Genomic DNA, 21,468 nt, shown 5'->3' on the forward strand with positions numbered 1-21,468 from the left:
TTCAGTTGTGTCTTGTTGTTGTTCTCTGTGTAGTGTGCTGAGTTTTGTTTTTTGTTCCTTTTTATAAATGTTGCTTGAGTGATGAGCACTGTAACTTCTGAAGTAGCTCTCACCATGCGTCCTTGATGATGATAAGTCCAGAGCCAGCTGAGACCTGGGTTGTCTGTTTTGTTTTATGTGACAAGGCTGAAAAATTAAAACTTAGTTTCTTGTTTTGAAAAAAAAGAAAAGAAAGAGAGGTTTTGTGTTTCTCAGCCAAGAACAACTACAATTTCATTTTCTGTTTTGAGACAGGATAATAATAATAATAATAATGATAATGATAAAACAAAGAGTGATGTTTTGTTTAAGTGTTGAAGCAGGCTGCAACATACCGTCTAGTGCATGATCTGCGAGCAATATATGAAATCATCTTATTTATCTTTAAATAAACTCCAATTATGGAGACCTGAAGTCACATGCTTAGGGCACACCCTCAGGTGAAGGCAGAAAGCTACTAAACAAAGAAAAGAAGCTATACAGAATGCGCCACAGCCACAAAACTAAGTATTCACATTCTTTCTGACTCTTTGTGAGCCTGAGTTATGACCTTGGCTCCCTGTTTTTCTGCTTCCACCAAGGGTGGGGGTGACGCTCCCGTGGCATGTGCTCTGTTCTCTTTACTATCACAAAGAGAAAAAAAAAAAAAGAGAGAGGCCCCTACTCTCTGAATACAATATTCTCTTCATAACTCGGCAGTATGAAATGTCATGAAACAGTGTAACTCACTCACAGTAAATCAGCAGTAAATCAGCAGTATAGGATAATACAAACCTATCTAATAAATCTAATGATTTTCACATTCTTTTAACTAAGAAGTGTGATGCAAACTAAAACTACATACTGATTACACAAGAAGTATGATGTGGCCTACAGCAGTATCATGATTCACTCATTTTGATTACAGGTATAATGTAATATATGACAGCATAATAATCTCACAACTGCTACAAGCACATTTGCCTTTCTTAACACACGCGAGTGAAAGGCAACTGTTAAGAAAATGCCCTTTTGGGTGAGACAGGCCCAGAGGCCCTGCATGCAAGTGTACTAACACACATACATGCAATGAAGAGCAGCTTACACTAGAGCACACACTATATGTGCGCCTCTATATCTCACATTGGTGTTAAAACAGGAAAAACTTAATAGTTTTGTTATCAACTGCTGAATTTACCCACTACTGACATTTAACTCTCCAGCTTGCAGGACAATAGGTGAAACGTTTGTGAAAACAGAGAAGGAAAAATAAAGACACAGAGAGAGTCTGGTATGACCAAGCAGTGATCAGACAATAAATTTAGTTGGTAATACAATAAATTGTGAGATGCTTTCTCCTTGATTGATGCAACACAAGTAATTTACTGTATGGAGGAAATTCTCTTTTGTGATAATCTTTTGAACGTGCATTTCTGTTGACCTGTCAATTTAGCGCATTATAAGCTGATATGCAAATTAGTTGATTGATATTAGATTTGAAAAAATAACTGTATTATAAAAGAAGTGAATAAGATGTAACAACGGTTGAAATGAGTTTCTTGTTTCTAGTGTGTGGAGAAGGTTTTATCATGGCACCCATCTGTTTACATGGGAGGAAACTCCTCATGTGATGCGACATTTAGCAATTTGCAAGTGTGCAGCACATCAGAAGAATGACTATGAAATTACAAAGGGAAACAATTTTACTGACAAAGGATGCACAAAAAGCAGCTCCCACAGCTGAGCAAAGGAAATGGCTGAAATGCGGAGCGCAACTAAAAGATGACTTGATGGTTTGTGAAGGAAAACCAATACTTCCAAAATCTCTACACAAATCAGCAGCCTTAGTGACACATGGAGTTACTCATGTGTCAACAGGAGGGATAGTAGATATAACTTCCAAACACTTCTATACTCTAAATTTCGAAACTTCAACAAAAGAATTTGTCAGAACATGCATGATTTGCCAAAAACACAATGCACAAGGGAATCTCAGACCAAAAAGAGGTCATTTTCCCACACCACCTCATCCTTTCCACACAATCCACATGGATTTTATTGAACTAAATGAATGCCAAGGCTCAAAATACGCTCTAGTGATCATAGACGTATTCTCAAAATGGCCAGAAATCTACCCAGTAAAGAAAGCAGATGCCATTTCAGTAGCAAAATGCTTATGTAACCATTTCATTCCAACATATGGCATCCCCACTCTGATAAGATCAGATAATGGGACACACTTTGTCAATGAGGTAATCAGCAAAGTCTCTGAAGCACTAGGATTCAGCATCAAAAATCACTGTGCTTATCACCTGCAAAGTGCAGGATTAGTGGAAAGAACTAACGGCACAATAAAACAGAGACTTAGAAAATGTATGGAAGAAACAGGGAGACCATGGCCTGAGTGTATAGGCCTAGTAAAAATGTGGATGAGACTATCACAGGGTTCTCAGAAACTCACACCTTTTGAAATCATTCATGGCAGACCATTTCCACTGCCAATCACAAGTGAACCTTTAGATAAATCAATCAGAGAGACCACACTAGCAGAATGGATGTCGAAGCTACTAGAAAACAGATATTGTTGTGAACAATAAACTGCCTTCTGAATCTTCTCCAGTATCTTGCAGGTTGAAGCCAGGTGATTGGGTCCTGATTCAAGTTCTCCATAGAAAGAATTGGAGCTCGCCCCGCTGGGAAGGTCCCTACCAAGTGCTCATCACCACACCAACCGCCTGTAAGATAGCAGAAAGACCATCTTGGATTCACCAAAGCCACTGCAAGAAAGTGAGTGACAGCCTAGACTCATAGACTCCAGCACCCCTACCTTCTGGTGATCTACCTGGTGAAGAGAGGGCTGATTGGGTATATCCCGCCCTCTACTTCTCGCCAGTAGTCTACTCACCCGAGGATCTAGGTGTGTTTGGCTGTCATGAAGACACTTGCCATCCTAGCAGCTGTCCTCCTGCTCCTAGCAGGACTCCTCGCGCTTTTCGAGGACAATAAAGAAGACAAACAACACCACCTACAGACAAGATGGACACATGACAACTCACATCTTCGTGACATGACACAAGACCACATTCACCCATGGATGAATAACGCATGGTATCGCTACGTGCATGACAGAACCAAGGGAGAGCCTAACAACACTGCGTGTTACGTCTGCTCCCACATGCTAAGCACCTCAACGCATCCCACCTTTTATGGAGACTACATGAACAAAACACAAGCCAAATGTGCCGCCAGCTTTTCGGGCATTGGCTATCAGCATAATAAAATCACCATCAACGAGACAAGCTCATCTACCATCTACTCACTTAACTTCCTTAGTATCTTTCAGGGACCACCCCAACACGAGATAATCACCATTGAAGACGCTGGACTTGACAATGGAACGTGTGACCAACTTTTCTGGATCAACTTCAATGTGACAAACCGGAACACATCCATTCACTTCCCAGTGTTCTTGGACCAAACCCCAGGGAAGAACCACTCCATGTGCTACCAGCAAAACAACGGTAACAGACCGCTTGGAAACACCACTAACTGTAATCAGACCGCTGGAAGTGGAGAAGGTGCCCCTGTGAACACGACCGGCCCCTCAAATGGCACTTACTGGGTGCAAGGAATGGCCTGGCTATGTGGACAACGTGCTTATTTCATACTACCCCCAGGCTGGACCGGAGTTTGTGCCCCCATCTTCATATCAGACCACACCTTCAGGATGACTGCTGTAAACACCACCCCAACCACACGACGGAAAGGAAGATCAACATCTCCAGGTATCCAACCACACAACCCCGTGTACAGCAGTGATGTGCCCGAGGAATTCAAACTATGGACCACTGGACAGAAGGTCCTCCACTCACTGTTTCCGTGGGTTGGAACCGGAAAAAACATGTTAAGGATTGAAACATTGGATTATCGCTTTGGACTCTTTCTGAACGCATCATGTAAAATCAACGACGAACAAAACCAAGAAATCGACGCTCTGCGCATTGCAGTAATGCAACACAGAGTAGCATTGGATATGATTCTCGCCGAGAAAGGAGGACTATGTGTCCTCTTCGACAACACCTGCTGTACCTACATCCCGGACAATCTGCATTCCTCAAACATGACTGATGCTCTGAATGCCTTAAGGCAACTGAAGGAAGCCCAAAGTCAGGACTATGTGAAAAACACCACTGATTGGTTCACCTGGCTTTTCAACGGCTCATGGCTACAAGTACTGAAGAGACTACTCATTGGAGTTGGAGTGTTTTTAATTTTGTTCTGCTTCTTTGCCACATGCATTATCCCATGTCTAAAAGCCATAATCAAACGAATGATTAACACCTCACTTGCAGCATACGTCAGTATTCCACTTGATTTAGAACCTAATGATGAGAGTGAAGATGAAAATGATGAAAATGCCTCTGTTTAAAATTATAACGTGAATATAACCATGTTTGATTAAAATCACATGCACAATGACGAGCTACTTGAAAATGCAGACAGCAAGAAAGTAGACTTTGATGTTTTAAGCATGTTTTATGAAGAAATTAAATCAGCAAAAACAAACTTTTATTTTGCTTAAGTATAACTTCTTGTGAGAACATGATGTGCCTGCAACCTACAGATTAAGGAACAGAAGTTACAAAGTCAGACACACTCAGGCAGAGACAGTTCCAACCTGAAGCTGATATGACAAAAGATACTAGTTCCTCTTGTCTTTTGGATAATGGCCACTCATGCGATAACCATATCTAGAGATGTTTTTCTATTACGTATGCTCCACCTAGAGATGCTGCGTAATCTATTCTCTGCTATAAAATAAAGAACGGACTGAGGCTCTGCGCGACTTGCTTGTGTCTTGCCACGCAGTAAGCTTCGCTCGTGTACACGAAATAAACTGAGTTTGTGTTTCTTGCTCTCCTTCCAGGTTTTCCTTTGACATCCTCTCAATGATACTTGAGGGTGCATGGGAGTTTGCCCAACCAGTCTACATGTGTTTTGTGGACTTGAAGAAGGCATTCGACCATGTCCCTCGGAGGGTCCTGTGGGAGGTGCTCCAGGAGTATGGGGTGTCTGGCCCATTGCTACGGGCCATTCAGTCCTTATACAACAGTTGCAAGAGCTTGGTCCGCATAGCCAGCAATAAGTTGAACTCGTCCCGGTGGGTGATGGGCTCCGCCAGGGTGCTGTTCTGTTGGCTTCATCGGGTGATGGCCTTCAACTCACCTTGGAAAGGTTCGCAGCCAAGTGTGAAGTGGTGGGAATGAGAATCAGCACTTTCAAATCTGAGGCCATGGTCCTCAGCCGGAAAAGAGTGGAGTGCCCACTCCGGGTCAGGGATGAGTTCCTGCCCCAAGTGGAGGAATTTAAGTATCTCGGGGTCTTGTTCATGAGTGATGGGGGAAGGGAGCGGGAGATCAACAAACGGATTGGTGCGGCATCCGCAGTGATGCAGACGCTGGACTGGCCTGTTGTGGTGAAGAGAGAGCCGAGTGTAAAAGTGAAGCTCTCAATTTATCGGTCAATCTACCTCCATACCCTCACCTACGGTCATGAGCTGTGGGCAGTGACCGAAAGAATGAGATCGTGGATATAAGCAGCGGAAATGGGCTTCCTCCGAAGGGTGCCTGGCGTCTCCCTTATAGAAGGGTGAGAAGTTTGGCCATTCCGGAGGGGCTGAGGGTAGAGCCGCTGCTCCTCCACATTGAAAGGAGCCACTTAAGGTGGTTTGGGCATCTGACAAGGATGCCTCCTGGGTGAGGCGTTCCGGGCATGTCCCACCTGGAGGAGGCCCCGGGGCAGACCCAGGACATGCTGGGGAGATTATATCTCTCGGCTGGCCTGGGAACGCCTTGGTGAACTCAGATAGTCAATGTTAGGGAGTAACGGAATACATGTACCAGCGTTACGTATTTAAAAAACAAAATATGAGTAACTGTATTGTAGAAGATGGAAGCATGTAAATATAATAATAATCACTGCAGCCAAAAAGAGTGCCTGATGAGCCCAGTTGTAAGTAAGCTATTAAGACTCGACTGTACACTGTGTTCATGTTTTCCTCCAAAACAATAAGCGGAATAGTTTTCTATACGAGATCGCTGCAAAAAGTGCACCCTTACCCAATGTCCACCCTACTGTTGCTCATTTTATATTAAGATTTAAAAATCTAGTAGGTATTGGTATGGCGAATAATCTTAAGTAACAGTAATAAATCACACGTCAATAGTACATTTATGTAGTTGTAAAAAGCATGATAATATATTAAGTAATGTAACGGAATACAGTACAAAAAACATTTTGGGGCATGTATTCTGTAATCTGTAGTGATATACATTTTAAAAGTAACCGTCCCAACACTGGAGATAATGAGCATAATTTTGAATTTGAATGTTGAAGTACATGGTTTCCTGAAATCTGTTTCCTAGTGTACCGCTCTAGCTCTCTTCTCTGTTACTATCTTTCATTTACAGGTGTGTCAGAACTTCCTCTTATATTGTTTTCTCCTTGAAAGTGTTTTTGTTTGCATCTTTGTCTTGACAATTTTTTTTTCTGTAAATAGTTGTCAACTTTGGCAAGACACAGACATGAAACTTTACAGTGTTTATTTTACAGGTGTGTACTACCATGACACTGTAAGCACGAATAAAACCATTACCCCAGCTTTTATACACAAATAATATTGTTCACTTTAGTTACATTCCCACAAGTTATGGCTTTCAAGGGCAATCTGTTGTTCTTTTAGGTGATTTGTGTGCCAGCAAAGACGCCGACTTCCTTCCTCTGTCGTTGCAGGATGTCTGAAATTGGTAGTTTATGTAGTTTAGATTTGAACAAATTCCTTTAAGCTTCAGTATTACCAAATACACTTATCAATTGTCTTATAACTAACAACATTTGTCTAAATAAACTCCAACACCCTGGACAACAGTGGGGAGAGTTTAGAGGCTCTCCAAGATTACATTGATCAGTGCTTCCAGGATCTCGTGTTGAAGAAGGCCCAGAGTGCAGCTTCCCCGGCCAAATCTGAGACGCCATCATCGAAAAGACTTCGCCCGGCAGATTCTCCCGGCACAACATCGCCAGCCGGCAAAGATATTGTCGACATACTGGAGTCAATCGACCAACGATTGTCCAGTTTCGATGCAAGGCTGTCCTTGGTGGAGATTCTTCACCGGGAATTTAAATCCTTGCGAGAATCCCTGGAGTTCAGCCAGCAGCAAGTGGAAACGCTCGCTGCTGAAAATGCCACGCTAAGGGAGTCGGTGAAATGTCTCAGAGACAATGTTACCCAGCTAAATAGAGAAAATAAAAAAATAAAAGAAACAGTTATTGATCTACAAGCTCGTGGCATGCGTGATAATCTGGTATTTTCTGGTATTCCAGAAGCCGCTGGAGAATACGTGGAGACTACGGTAAAAAGCTTCATCAAAACCCACCTGAAGCTGCCAGAGGACACGGTGAAGAACATCGCCTTTGATAGGGTGCATCGCCTCGGCCCCATGCGGGCTGCGGCCGGGAGACCACGTCCTATCGTGGCCAAATTCGGCCACTTCAAACAAAAGGAACAGGTGAAAAGCTGCGGCAGGGAATTAAAAGGAACGGACTTCAGCGTGAACGACCAGTTCCCCAAAGAGATCCTGGAACGACGCAGGGTCCTCTTCCCAATCCGACGCGGCTTCATCCAGAAGGGCTCCCGCGCTGTCATCGCTGTGGACCGGCTGTACGTGGACGGACAGCTTTACCGCGACCCCGGCATCACTCCGTGGCTGTATTAACTTCACACCAGATAAGAATCCGCTACACCCTTTCCCTACCCACTCACACTAACTTGCATTAACATCTGTTTAACTTACCAGTATCAAATCGCATCTTAAGTGTGATATCATAGCAGAATTAACACCGTCACTCTCCGTCAATGGTTTGATTGGAATGTTTCCGGTCTTTTTTCCTTCTCGTTTTTTTCTTCTCTCTTTTCCCCCTCTTGTTTTTATGCTGCTCACCCTTGTCCTTGGTTTCTTTCTTTTTTTTATTTTCTTTCACTGCTTCGATCACCTGCTTCCACACACATCCACAAACAACATCCTTTATTTCGACACATACGCACAGCACGATCACGCACAGTCATGCGCTCAACGACAGCACATTTACATCAGTCAAACAGCGCACACAGACCTACAGGATACACACACTTAAGCCAAGCGTACTCATATTAGTAAATATGCACACACATAGTCAGACTCAGGGAGCATCTCGCCACACATTTTTTCTCTCTCTCCTCTTTATTTACAAACAAGTGATGTATTCTCTCCACCTGTCTAAGCGACACACACAGCGTACACCCCTAGTTATACACAGACATCTATGGGCGCACTGAGGTTTGTTACATGGAATGTAAATGGAGCTGGCTCCAGAGAAAAAAGGTTAAAAATATTTAACCAACTCAAAAAACTACAGGCAGATGTTGTCCTTTTACAAGAGACCCACAGACCTCTTACAGGTTCGAATGAACTTAAAACACCTGAGTTTCCTAATGTGTTCTCAGCTTGTTATAATTCTAGACAAAGGGGAGTAACAATTTTAATACATAAAAATATTAATTTCACAGTACTCGATACAGTTATAGATCCAGAAGGCAGATTCTTAATCATTAAACTATCTATACTTGATAAAAAGCTATGTATTGTAAGTGTATATGGTCCAAATGTTGATGATCCCTCATTCTTTCACGGTTTTTTTAGTGCACTCTCTGAACACTTAGATGGCACACTTGTTCTTGGAGGCGACCTCAACCTTGGACTAAATGAAGAAATGGACAGGCTCAATACAGCAGGAACTCAGCGTAATTGGCAGTCCACAAATATAATCAAACAGTATATGAGCGACTTTGGTCTTTGCGATGCATGGCGCTCCCTTCACCCCAACAGTAAGGAATATACTTTTTTCTCACATGTTCATCACTCCTACTCTTGTCTGGATTATTTTTTGGTCAGCAGCTCACTTCTGAGTGGCACTTCAGACACTGAGATTCACCCTATAGCTATCAGTGATCATGCTCCTGTATCTTTAACACTAATGCACAAGAATAATACTACGCCAAGTAAAAACTGGAGATTTAATACATCACTGCTTAAAGATGAAGTCTTTATTAAATATTTTAAAAAAGAGTGGACTTCATATTTAGACTATAATGACACTCCCGGAACATCAGCTTCTGTTCTATGGGAAGCAGGGAAAGCTGTGATGAGAGGTAAAATAATTTCTTTCTCATCACATAAAAAGAAAGAAGAAAACAAAAATATTCAGGAATTAGAAAAAACCATCAAATCACTATAAGAAGCCTACGCGTCGCACCAAGCTCAGGAAACATTGAACAAAATACGCAAAACAAAACTAGAATTAAATGAGATAATTGATAAAAAACCAAAATTCTTAGTACAAAGACTACGCTTACAAAATTATGAACATGGTAATAAATCCGGTCAATTTCTAGCAAACCAGCTAAAAATAAATAAAAAAACAACAACTATATGTGCTGTTCAAGATTCATCTGGGAACACAATATATGAACCGAAACAAATAAACAACATTTTCAGGGATTTCTATAAAACATTGTATTCACCACAAATAAACCCATCTAAAAAGGAAATTGATCAGTTTTTGGACAACATAACTCTCCCAAAATTATTAGACACTCAAGCAATGGCACTGGATTCGCCACTGACATCAGGTGAACTCCAGGAAGCCCTGATAAGTATGCCCAACAATGGCTCCAGGTCCAGACGGCTTTCCTGCAGAATTCTACAAAGAATTCTGGATGATTCTAGCACCAGTTTTTTACAGAACGTTGTTGGAAATCAAAGAAAAAGGCAGACTTCCATCAAATATGAATTCTGCAAACATTAATCTCCTGCTAAAACCAGGCAAAGACCCTGTATATCCCTCAAGCTATCATCCAATATCCCTTATAAATGTAGACCTCAAAATAATCTGCAAAGCTCTCTCAAAGAGATTAGAGAAAATAACCCCCCTCTTAATTCATCCTGACCAAACTGGTTTCATAAAAGGTAGGCACTCATCAACAAATACACGTAGATTACTTAATTTGATAGACTACTCATACAGTAAAAACCTTGAAACTACAATATTTTCTTTAGATGCAGAAAAAGCATTTGACAGAGTTAACTGGAAATTTCTATTTGCAACTTTACACAAATTTGGTTTTGGATCCTCTTTCATTAACTGGTTAAAAATATTATATAATTCCCCAACAGCTTGTGTCAAAACAAATGACCAAACATCCTCCAGCTTCTGTCTCCTGAGGGGCACCAGGCAGGGATGCCCACTTTCCCCTTCACTGTTTGCAATTTTTATTCAACCACTAGCAGCAGCAATTAGACAGAATTCAGTAATTAAGGGCATAAAATGCAAGAACGTGGAACATAAAATCAGCCTTTATGCGGATGATGTGCTACTTTTTCTCCAAAACTCACAAACCAATATCTCTGGGGTGATTGAATTGATAAACTCTTTTGCAAGAATATCAGATTACTCAATTAACTGGTCAAAATCTACAGTCCTTTCGATTAATTGCTCCTTCCATAATTCTTCTTCTACTCCACTGCAATTGGGAAATATAAAATATTTAGGTATTAATGTTTCTCCCAAGCTTGAAGATCTAACTAAATTAAACCATTTCTCACTTTTAAAGAAAGTAGAAGGTGATCTGGCTAGGTGGAAATGTCTACCCATATCACTCATGGGAAGGGTTGCCGCTATAAAAATGATGGTCTTACCAAAAATAAATTATTTATTCTCAATGATCCCAACTAAACCGCCACAAGATTGGTTCAGATCTCTAGATTCATATATGTCCAAATTCCTTTGGAAAAATAAACCTCCACATATAAGCTTAAAAACACTACAAAAGACCAAGGATAAAGGAGGATTAGAACTACCTAACTTTCAGCATTACTTCTTAGCCAACAGGCTTCAGTTTATCTCAGGATGGCAAAAACATACCCTCTTAGATGAACCTTGGCTAGATGTAGAACAAGCACTTTGCAATAATCTAGAGATTTCAGACCTACCATTTATCAGCTCAAACATAAATGACGTCAAAAGCGTCAACATTAGCTCTTCTCTGACAGCATGGTGGGAGTTTCTAAAATTGACGGAGTCTTCATTAATCCCATACAAACGTACACCTATCTGGAACAACCCTGACATATTACAAAACAATAATATGATAAACTTTTCAGATTGGAGTGGTAAAGGAATCAAATATTTAGAACATATACTAGAAGGAACAGAATTTATTTCATTTGACAGACTAGTTACACAATATGGGATCAACAAGAAAAGATTTTTAGAATATCAACAAATTAAATCCATAGTAAAAAAGAGATTTAAACCTGGTCAAGTTGAACTACAAACACCACCAAGTGTGGTTCAATTTCTTACTCTTAAAACCCCCAAATTACTATCGAAAATATACAGAATGCTTTCTAAAACAGATGAATCAATATCACTTCCCATTTCAAAATGGGAAGCGGATTTATCAGTTAACTTAGACCAAAACTTCTGGTCTCAGATTTGCTTAAAAACCTTTCATCTAATTAGAAATCCCAGTTTTCAATTAATTCAATACAAAATACTACATAGAGTGCACTATACAGGTCATCGGATGTTCAAGATGGGCTTTACGTCTACCAACAACTGCTCACACTGCCAAACCAATTCACCGGACAATTATATCCACGCACTTTGGTTCTGTCCACCAGTTCAGATGTTTTGGCGCGAGATATGTGAAGACTTATCAAAGTGTCTGAAATGTAACATTCCAACTTCCCCTTTAGTGTGTTTGTTGGGCAGCTTAGATAATGTCACTACAGAAAAGAATATAGCCCATATGGTTTTCACTGCCCTATGCATAGCCAAGAAAACAGTCCTCATGAAGTGGAAAAATAAAAATAATCTTAATTCTAACCAATATAAAAATGATCTATTAGATTACATTAGTCTTGATACAGCCTCTGCCACCACATCAGATCAATTGCTCTGGGCTCCTTTGATCAGCTCCATCACCTAGTGGGGGTGGGGGGTCATAGTTTGGTCTCACCTTTGCTGTTGTGATTGGTGTGGGGGTAGGGACAGGCTTAGGGCGTCGGGGGGTTCCCCAGGAGCATCTTCCTTGGAGGGCTCAACCCGGGGTAGCGGTCATGGCCTATTAGGGGCTCTGTTGGCTCTTAGGTGACGGTTTCCTCGTGGCTGCGTGCAGTGAGGCTAGGGGAGGGTCTGTGCTGACGGACGTGGGTTACTGACCTGGTAGCCTGGCTGCCCCTGGGTGGGTCAGGGACGGGCATGAGGTTCTGGGGACGCTCCGTCTCTGGGCTGGGGCCCTGGCTGGGCCTCGGGGGCTTGGGTCCTGGGTGGTGTGTTGCCGGGGTTGTGGGCGGGTGGGTGTATGGGGGCCCAGCCCTGGTGCAGGGTGCCGCCAGTGCATCGAGCCACCTGGGGGGCTCTTCAACTGGTGGGGGAGGTTGTTAAATCTTGCAGGAGCTCTCCTCTCTTCAGGAACTCACTCTGCAGGAGGGGGAGATACAGGAGAGGTGGAGGAAGATCTCAGCCTGGGCGTCTATTGTCTTGTGTAGTCTGGAAGATGAGTAGATGACGGGGTGGGTGCAGTTTTCTCTGTGGTGGGGTCGGGTGGGCTGTCCCAGGCTCTGTGGGGCCGGGCGGCGCTGCTGTACTGGGCCCCGGTCCGGATGGGCCTGGGCCCCCTTTCCCTGGCGGGTTGCAGAGCATGGGGGTGCCTACTGGGGTCAGCGGGGAGCTGGCCCCAGGGAGGGGTCACTTGCCCCTCCCTTCCTTCCCTCCCCATCTCCAGCTGCCTCCCTCTTCCCGCTCCACCACAATCACCCACACATGCAGGGCCTTGGGGTAAAGGTGTGTCACCAGGGTGCAAGGGAGGCATCCCCCCCTCTGTCCCCTTCTGGCTGCCTGTGCCTCAATTTTATCCCACAACTTAGACATTCACATTACTCACACTCTCATAACACATACATATAGGATCTTGGGGGTGGGCACGCTACACGGACACGGAGGAGTAGTTGGCCGTCTGACTGGGGTCTGGAATGTGGGGCTTCACTGCTGCTGCGGAGTCGGGGCGGTCTGCTTCTCCCCACCGCAGGGAAAAGGGTAACACCACCTGGGTCTGGGTGCAGTTTCCCCCTCCAGGGGCAAGGGTACCTAGATCCGGGGCTTAGAGTACGCTTGGGGAGTGTGATTGTGTGTACAGTGTCTCTCTATGTCTGTCTCCACGTCGGGTGAGTGCTGAGTAATTGCATATGAGAGCATGAGGGTGGGAATGGATGTTGGTATCTGTGTGTGCCTGTATGTCTGTGTCTATATGTAAGTTTGGGTATCAGACGCCACCTCTCTGGGGACATCTCAGGCCCTCCAAGGCATGGAGGCCTATCTCCCCCCACCACTTCTGCCGGTGGCAGACGCCCTCAGACATCGGTGCGTTGGTGGTTCTTTGTGTCCGGGGGTGGGCGTCCAGGTACACACCGGCTCACTCCTTGGTGGCTGCTTATCGGGGCCTGGAGCCTGGGGCTCGCTCGGGCCACTTCGGGAGTGGGGTGCCCTCGGCCTCTCGGCCTGGGGCTCGGTCACTCGGGCACAGCTGGCTGCCGGCGGAGCTCACGGGCACGTCACTGCAACCCCCCCTGGCTTCTGCTCCGCGGCTGCTGAGTGACCCCTCATCTGGGACTCTCCTCAGCTCTTTCTGGGATAGTGGCGTGGCTGCCCCTCTGTTGGTCTTCCTTGGTCTCTTGTGTTCTGAGGGCCTCTGGATGTCTGGAGTTTTGATCTCCTCCATACCTGCTTCATGCCCTGGAGGACGGGGCTGTGGCTCCCCACACCTTCTAGCAGATCATTACATGAAGGAACCTTTTAAAAACAAGCGCGTTCATGCTCACAGGTGTACACACGGGTGCTCACACACACAAACTACACCCTTTTTGGCTCCTACCTCAAAGCACACTGTGCGCTGTCGATCTTACGTGCTGCACAATAATGTTTAATATTTAGTATTTACTGTTATATTCCCATATATCATCGTGATGTTGTTTATTCTATTGCTCTCGCTTTCTTCTGCATGTTTTCTTCTTTCTTTCTCAACAGGTGATCCAGGTGATTGATATATGTATTTTTTGTCTGCTTATTTTATTGGTTTTTGTTTTTTGCCCTTTATCCCCGTCCCTCTTCTCCGCTGTTTTTTTCCCTCTTTCTTTCTCCCTTTTCTTTTCCTCATTCAAGTCTGTCCCGTATCTAGCAAGTGAAAATAAAAAATAAAATAAACAAAAAAAGGTGAATCAAATAGACCATTATGGCAAGGCTGGGATGGTCCATTTGGTAAAGTAAATCCGTTGGGCATCTTTCTTCGCCTTTAGACAATAATTCTGATGGCAAAAGAGCCAAACGGGACAGGCAAAAAAAAAAAAAAAAAAATTAAAAATCTAGGTATTGGTATGGCGAATAATCTTAAGTAACAGTAATAAATCACATGTCAATAGTACATTTATGTAGTTGTAAAAAGCATGATAATATATTAAGTAATGTAACGGAATACAGTACAAAATACATTTTGGAGCATGTATTCTGTAATCTCTAGTGAAATACAAGTAACCTTCCCAACACTGGACATAATGAGCATAATTTTGAATTTGAATGTTGAAGTACATGGTTTCCTGAAATCTGTTTTCGAGTGTACCGCTCTAGCTCTCTTCTCTGTTACTATCTTTCATTTACAGGTGTGTCAGAACTTCCTCTTATATTGTTTTCTCCTTGAAAGTGTTTTTGTTTGCATCTTTGTCTTGACAATTTTTTTTCTGTAAATAGCTGTCAACTTTGGCAAGACACAGACATGAAACTTTACAGTGTTTATTTTACAGGTGTGTACTACCATGACACTGTAAGCACGAATAAAACCACTACCCCAGCTTTTATACACAAATAATATTGTTCACCTTAGTTACATTCCCACAAGTTATGGCTTTCAAGGGCAATCTGTTGTCCTTTTAGGTGATTTGTGTGACCTCCAGGTTCATTAGGACAGCCCAGGCATAGCTCATTTTATTTCTCTGGGTGTGCTCCATCTTGCTTTAAATGCTAAATACTATTGTTAGTTTAAAAATACCTTAACATGTTCTAAATATTATTTTTATTCTAAAATGTATTACTCACTTTGCTTGAATGCAAAACATTAAAGTTGTGTTGTCTGTTAAGTAGTGCAACAGAAGCAGAGAGCCAAAAAACAGAAGTTTATGCTTATAATTTAATGCAAATGTCAAATATATGTCACTATATTGTGTTTATATATTTCTGTTCCTGTTGATGACAGAACTAGTATGAAATATAAATAAGACTCATAAAAGGATTTAGCAGATATGAATAATCAAGAGATATTAACAAGATTTCATATTGATATGAAAGCATTAGTTTACTATAGTAGTATTTGGAGAACATTACAGACCCAACCAGCCATAAAACTGCTATTACCTGTATACAAACATATATTAGGTATGCTGCTAAACACAGAAATATAATACAGAGAAATCTGAGAAGACATTTTAAGCTCAACCAGGAAGTTAGGATTACCCTGGTTCCCCCAACAAAAAAATCAATAAGATCTAAAAGTGTAGAATATGTATATTTTGCTGAGCAAGGTAATCTTTACAAATTACTGTAAATACAATCATAAATGGTGACATTAGGATTTAAATGAACTGAAATACCTTCACAGTCAACATCACCACCAAACAAAACATGAAAACATGATGTGAAGGCTTGTGTTAAACATAGACCTGCTTTAAGATGAAACTCAGAAGTGCAAAATGAAAACTAAATTCTATGTTTAGGAATCATTCTGCAACACTCTCTGAGGAGCTTTTCATACACTGTGAAAAATTAGAATTTTAAGTGACAATAGAAATGGCTTCGGTTGTGACTGTTAAGTTGTTCCATCTGTAGGCAGGTGTTCCACAGGAATCAGCACTCGTCCTGTAAACACAAGAATATTGGTAAGAATAAATATTTGTCATAGCTGCAAATATTTAAATCTAATATATGCCCTTGCCTTGACAGAAAGCATTGTATACAGAAGACTTTTTCTTGTGATAAATGAATCCAGAGCTCACAATAACAAAACCAAGCAAGAGTCCACATATTCCAACAATGATTTTGTTTCGTGCAGCCACAGGAAGGGTAGGATCTAAAACACCAATAAAAAATATGTTTGTAATTATTTATCTTGCATTTTCTTAACAAACATATGTTATTTGTTTATTTATGTATTATTTGCATTGCAAAAAAAACTCGCCCCAAATTGCAAGTATTGGCTCAGAGACGCTTAAATGTTCAACGACACAGGTAATTTTTTCTCCATGAGTTGGGGTGTATTCCAAGTAAGAATGAATCTGGTAGTACCAGTCTCCATCAGGCATCACTTCAGAGTAACTGACACCTGTAGTAACTTCCTTTTGGTTACGCAACCATATCATTCGGATTTGTTTAGGATAAAAGTTGAAAGCACTGCACACAAGCATGGCTGGATGTCCACCACTATGCTGCTTTACTGATTTCACTCTGATGGTGGGTATATCTGTAACATTACCTGAAAAAAAACAAACATTTGTTTTTAACTTAAAACAATTAGTATGCTTTTTCTAATTCTGTTACTTATACAGATTATAAGATATCACCAATAATTATGTAGTTAATTATTAAATTTCTGAACCTGCTATACCATGGATTAATTGGGCAAAAATATAATAGTTATAGTTTTTATGATCATTACCAGTATTTATAATTAATAATAGATCCTTTTTTAATATCAGTGGCTCCATTTGATTAAATGCCCCATTAAGCAATATCACTGAATGAGCATGCACAAAAGGAATTTTAAGTAGTTTAAGGAAAAATGGTCTTACTTAAGATTTGGATGTAGCCAAGGTTGGTTGAACACAATGCTTTTGCTTCACTCGTGCCAAATGGATTTAGGTTCCAAAATTTTGCAATTTCTATTGTGTAGGGTGTAAATCCTATCCAGCTGCCCCTCGTATGGTTGTACTCCAACACTGCAATCTTGTTCAAACTGATTATACGTGTGTACTCCATATCTTCGAAGTGTGGACCTTTGAAAGTACAGCATGCTCTGGACTGGAAGTAATCCTCATCTGAGGAAACTGTAACACAAGGATTATAATTTATTGTCAAAAGTATTGCTATAATAACACCTAAAACTTGGAATTTAGTGTTAAACTGAAAGAGAAAAGAGATGCAACTCACCTAGACCGAAGAGAGAAAGAAACATGTAAAAATAAAAATTCTGGATACGCATATTTCCTCAGTAGTGGGATATAAAAATGAAGCCTCTGGTGTGTATGATTTAGGTGTATATAGACAGAAGAAAATGAATGCAAGTAAGATGGTGTGTCAACTAGATGAAAGAATGTACCTTCCTTTTTGCTCAGTGGAAACTCCCTCACAATTAATGACTGTGGTTCACACTGGTTATTGCCACTCCTATTTAGTGTTACTGAAAGTCAGCTGCTACCAGTTCTGGTAATGGGTCAAATGAAACGCTCATGTATTTGGAAAAGTGAGAAACAACAAACTGAGCAGATAATCTTAACTTCACATTAACATTAAGCGGAGTAATTAGGCAGAACAGGAATATCAGTGGGCAAAAACAAATTATTCCAGTCAACTGCAACTGATTCATCATAGACATTATATATCTAAAACAATTTAACTACACAGCCTTTAACAGATGCAGTCTTCAAAGTGACTGCCCTATTTTTAATTGTTGCATTACTGGAAATACCCAAATGTAATTATTTGGTGTGGTTATGCTTTCATATACTCATATTTTTACAGTTCTATTGTGTTGTATGTAAATATATTGTGCAGTTTCCTCTCTGAATAATCACATCAGCATAATGTTTGTTTTTAACATGTATTAATTTTTCCCCTCACATTTAATATTTTAATTGTCTAGTACGGCACAGTCACAACCTCAATAAAAAGCACACACCTTCTGTAACCAACTCAGAAACAAAGGAGAGAGCCACGAGTATGGAGCTCAGTCTAAAGTCTCTTATGTAGTGTGTACTATAAACATTCAACACTACACATTAAAAGTTATCTCTAAACCAATGAAAGAATGAGGAAGAAGTCAACTTATCAACCTTCACTCACTTTTCAAACCTAAACTTCTTAAAAGAAGAATGACACTGTGGAAATCGCACACATTTATTATTTTAAAATGTAAATGAATTATGAACACACAAAATACATAAATTAAATAAAGTACCAACACATATAAAAGTAATAAATCTGATAGCATCACATTTAAGTCATTTAAATTATTATAGCATGTATTTTATTAGTGGCATTTTATTTTATGATTATTGAGAATTTTAGCTTACTCTTTAGTGGACTGTTGGGGTTTGTCAGGAGACAAAAGAAAGGGGGAGTCACATGAAACTGCCTGCTACAAATAAACTATAATCAGAATGCTTTGTAAAGTATGACAAATGGTTTAACCAGCAGAGTTCTGGGTACTCTGATACTGCCTTCCTTTTACATACAGGAATGCTCCTGCAACAACTCCAATAACTCCAAGACTGAGGCCAAGTCCACAGAAGACATCTGGACCATTACTAGGCTCATCTGTTTGAACCTCTACGGAAGACAAATCACAATAACAAAAGTAAAAACAAAAAACTAAACAATATTTTGAGTTAGCTTAGAATTTTGTCATTTCTACATTGCAAGATTCGGCATAATATAAAACTTTGTCCTCACCCCAAAGCTTTGTCAGAGGCTCCGTCAAGGCTTCATGCTCCACACTGCAGCTGTAGATGTCACCGTCTTCTGGCACAAAGTCGAGGTGGGAGAAAACATAAAATGTCCCATCTGGATTGGGTAAACATTTGATGAAAGGATCTTCCACTTTAACTTCTATATCATTTTTGGTCCACTTTATTTTGATAGAAGGGGGAAAGAACTTTTTGATTAAGCAGATGAGGGAATTGTCTTCTTCTTTCATAACTTCATCTCTGGGGTAGATGATGATTTCCGGTGGTGCTGTGGGTAAAATATTCTTTATTTCAAGTTCATATGTTTTGGAAAAAAAGACTTATATTGTAACAGGAGGTGGTATAAATGTTGATTGGGAATCAATTACCTTTAGTGTTCATAATTGTCTTGTGTTGTTTCCAGTCATCATGAACAAAATCTCTGCACTGACGTTGGGAATAAAGTGCTTGGCTGTAAGCGTATGGAACATGGAAGGCTGTAGGTATTTTGCTGTCCCAAATCAGAGACCCGTTTTTAAAGTTTGCATAGAAGACTTCGTCACCATCCATTGTCAGGCAGACTTGCGTATCACTGGACTTAAAGCATCCAAAAGTGTAACAAAGCTTAATACTCCCTAGGAATATGTAAGAAAAAAGTTAAATAAATTCAACAACAAAAGTATATAATATTATGCATCAGTTACAAATTCATCAAAGCATTCACAAATAAACTTGCATGTATTTGGATTCAAGTTAACAAATGCAATATCTAAAGAAGCTGTTCCTGGAACAAGAAGCATTCATACTTACTTTGTGCACGGATGCAAAATGTTCCTGAGAAAAAAAGTATAATTTTCAGCAACATATTCTCATGTGTATTTATTTGCGTGTACTATTGTGGATTTCTTGTTCTTGCGAGGTAGTACTGAAGATAGATCTGTATTGTATGTAGTTGTCTGTGTTAAATAACACCTTCCTCATTTTTAAACTATGATGCCGAGAAAAGGATTGGCATATGAAAGTAAAATAAAAAGGAGAGGAGAATGATTATGCAAGACTTGTTGAACCACTTCAACTCAACATACTACATAACACTAACCACACAGTGTATAAACAAGAATTGTTTTTTGCTTCTCTGCTTTTTATCTTACAAAAATACAGCAATTCATAGTAATACCACCGGGACAAAGCTGTTGTAAATTTTTCTTGACCTGTTGTGATTGCGTCATATACTCATATTTTTACAGTTCTTTTGTGTTGTATGTAAATATATTGTGCAGTTTCTTCTTTGAATAGTCACATCAGCATAATGTTTGTTTTTAACATGTATGATTTTTTTCCCCTCACATTTAATATTTTAATTGTCTAGTACGGCACAGTCACAACCTCAATAAAAAGCACACACCTTCTGTAACCAACTCAGAAACAAAGGACAGAGCCACTAGTAGGGAGCTCACTCTAAAGTCCCTTATGTAGTGTGTAATGTAAACACTCAACACTACACATTAAAAGTTATCTCAATTTTTATTTTTATTTTCCTGAAACGCTAATTTGTCATAACCTTTATCAAGTATGTGGCATGTGCATATGCAGAACTTATGCATATAAAGAAAAAGTTGCCTCTTTCCTATACTGTTGCTTCTATTCATGTGGTTTCTCAAAATGCTTAGCTGTAGAGAGTGAATAAAAAACAGGAGACACATACAGTCATCATCATAAGGTGGATCACTGTATATGGAGTAGCACTTAGGTCACAACAGCTGTAGAAAGGTTTTATCATTGTCACACACATGCACACAGACACAACTTGTACTTTAAGGTGGAGGATCATAGTTTCCACTTTGTGTTGCACTTTTTACAGGTTCACTACCGCTCAGTGAGCAGTTCACAGGTGTTTCCAGAGTCAGCACCTTCAAGCTATGTGCGATGTTACCTATTCGGCACAGCACTCTTAGTGACCAACTTGACCTAGCAACCTCTAGCTACTGCTCGCCAACTAAGTACAGTTTTTTACTAGCTAACTCGTTGCTTGGGTGTCACTGAGCCATGTCCAGACCAGTGCAATATGGGATTTTGTAACTGATTCTACACCAAGTGACAGTGCAGGAATATACATTTTTCCCTAGCAAGTAGTGGTTTTGATCTCTAGGCCTATGTGACTGAGATATGGTGTCTAACACCTTGTGGTGATAATGTATGTCATCAAAACTAGTTTTCACTTGGAGTATATATGATTGTTGTTTGTGTACATTTCCACGTGTTCTTCTCTAATTTCTGTGTGGCTGTTACAATACTGAAGAGTCAGTAATACACAGACACAAACAAACCTATACCGGGAATAACAAAGTCACGGCAGACAGGCATAAATACACACTGAGACCATCTGGTGTGTTGGATGAGGTTTCACTGCCAGTGCTGAACTTTCCAGGTACACGGTCGCCGTCTCATTTGAAACAGCTGTTCACCAGATTTTCAAGTTTTTTTAAGAACCCCAATAAAGTCATTAAATATTAAAATTAAAACACCTTTATGTGAAATAAGTATTAATGTTACTAATGCAGACTCCTGAGCAAGAAGTTGTTCTTCG

General features: G+C 40.6%; 3 protein-coding genes across 4 annotated transcripts in view; all 3 read right to left on the reverse strand.

Annotated features, from left to right (window-relative positions):
• LOC100703643 (cytoplasmic phosphatidylinositol transfer protein 1) overlaps positions 1 to 21,468 on the reverse strand; it is a 69,912-nt gene that overhangs the window by 37,105 nt on the left and 11,339 nt on the right. The gene's annotated exons all lie outside the window — the stretch shown is intronic.
• Positions 15,392 to 18,078, reverse strand: LOC109201948 (HLA class II histocompatibility antigen, DQ beta 1 chain-like). 2 transcript variants are annotated; one of them, XM_019358020.2, is made up of 5 exons: positions 17,368 to 18,078; positions 17,010 to 17,264; positions 16,400 to 16,693; positions 16,218 to 16,291; positions 15,392 to 16,080 (listed from the first exon to the last, which is right to left on the reverse strand). In XM_019358020.2, the coding sequence occupies exons 1-5, from the start codon at positions 17,417 to 17,419 to the stop codon at positions 16,069 to 16,071; spliced, it is 687 nt and encodes a 228-aa protein (XP_019213565.1). In that variant the 5' UTR covers positions 17,420 to 18,078; the 3' UTR covers positions 15,392 to 16,068. The 2 variants fall into 2 exon arrangements, with proteins under 2 accessions (XP_019213565.1, XP_019213564.1); XM_019358019.2 differs by having other exon boundaries at positions 16,157 to 16,291; positions 17,368 to 18,076.
• Positions 18,465 to 20,293, reverse strand: LOC109201950 (H-2 class II histocompatibility antigen, A-Q alpha chain-like). Its single transcript, XM_019358021.2, has 4 exons — positions 19,692 to 20,293; positions 19,271 to 19,516; positions 18,889 to 19,170; positions 18,465 to 18,765 (listed from the first exon to the last, which is right to left on the reverse strand). Exons 1-4 carry the CDS (start codon positions 19,744 to 19,746, stop codon positions 18,623 to 18,625), a joined length of 726 nt encoding a protein of 241 aa, XP_019213566.1. The 5' UTR covers positions 19,747 to 20,293; the 3' UTR covers positions 18,465 to 18,622.

Source organism: Oreochromis niloticus, linkage group LG4 (genome assembly GCF_001858045.2).
Source record: "Oreochromis niloticus isolate F11D_XX linkage group LG4, O_niloticus_UMD_NMBU, whole genome shotgun sequence".
Taxonomy (NCBI): domain Eukaryota; kingdom Metazoa; phylum Chordata; class Actinopteri; order Cichliformes; family Cichlidae; genus Oreochromis; species Oreochromis niloticus.

Excerpts from the sequence above, each read along its gene's own strand:
- LOC109201948 (XM_019358019.2), bottom strand. The coding sequence starts at position 17,419 with ATGCGTATCCAGAATTTTTATTTTTACATGTTTCTTTCTCTCTTCGGT. Across the intron at positions 17,265-17,367 it reads TCTTTCTCTCTTCGGTCTAG|TTTCCTCAGATGAGGATTAC; the intron begins GTGAGTTGCATC and ends CTTGTGTTACAG. Across the intron at positions 16,694-17,009 it reads TGGCTACATCCAAATCTTAA|GTAATGTTACAGATATACCC; the intron begins GTAAGACCATTT and ends GTTTTTTTTCAG.
- LOC109201950 (XM_019358021.2), bottom strand. The coding sequence starts at position 19,746 with ATGTTGCTGAAAATTATACTTTTTTTCTCAGGAACATTTTGCATCCGT. Across the intron at positions 19,517-19,691 it reads ATTTTGCATCCGTGCACAAA|GGAGTATTAAGCTTTGTTAC; the intron begins GTAAGTATGAAT and ends ACATATTCCTAG. Across the intron at positions 19,171-19,270 it reads GACAATTATGAACACTAAAG|CACCACCGGAAATCATCATC; the intron begins GTAATTGATTCC and ends TTTTACCCACAG.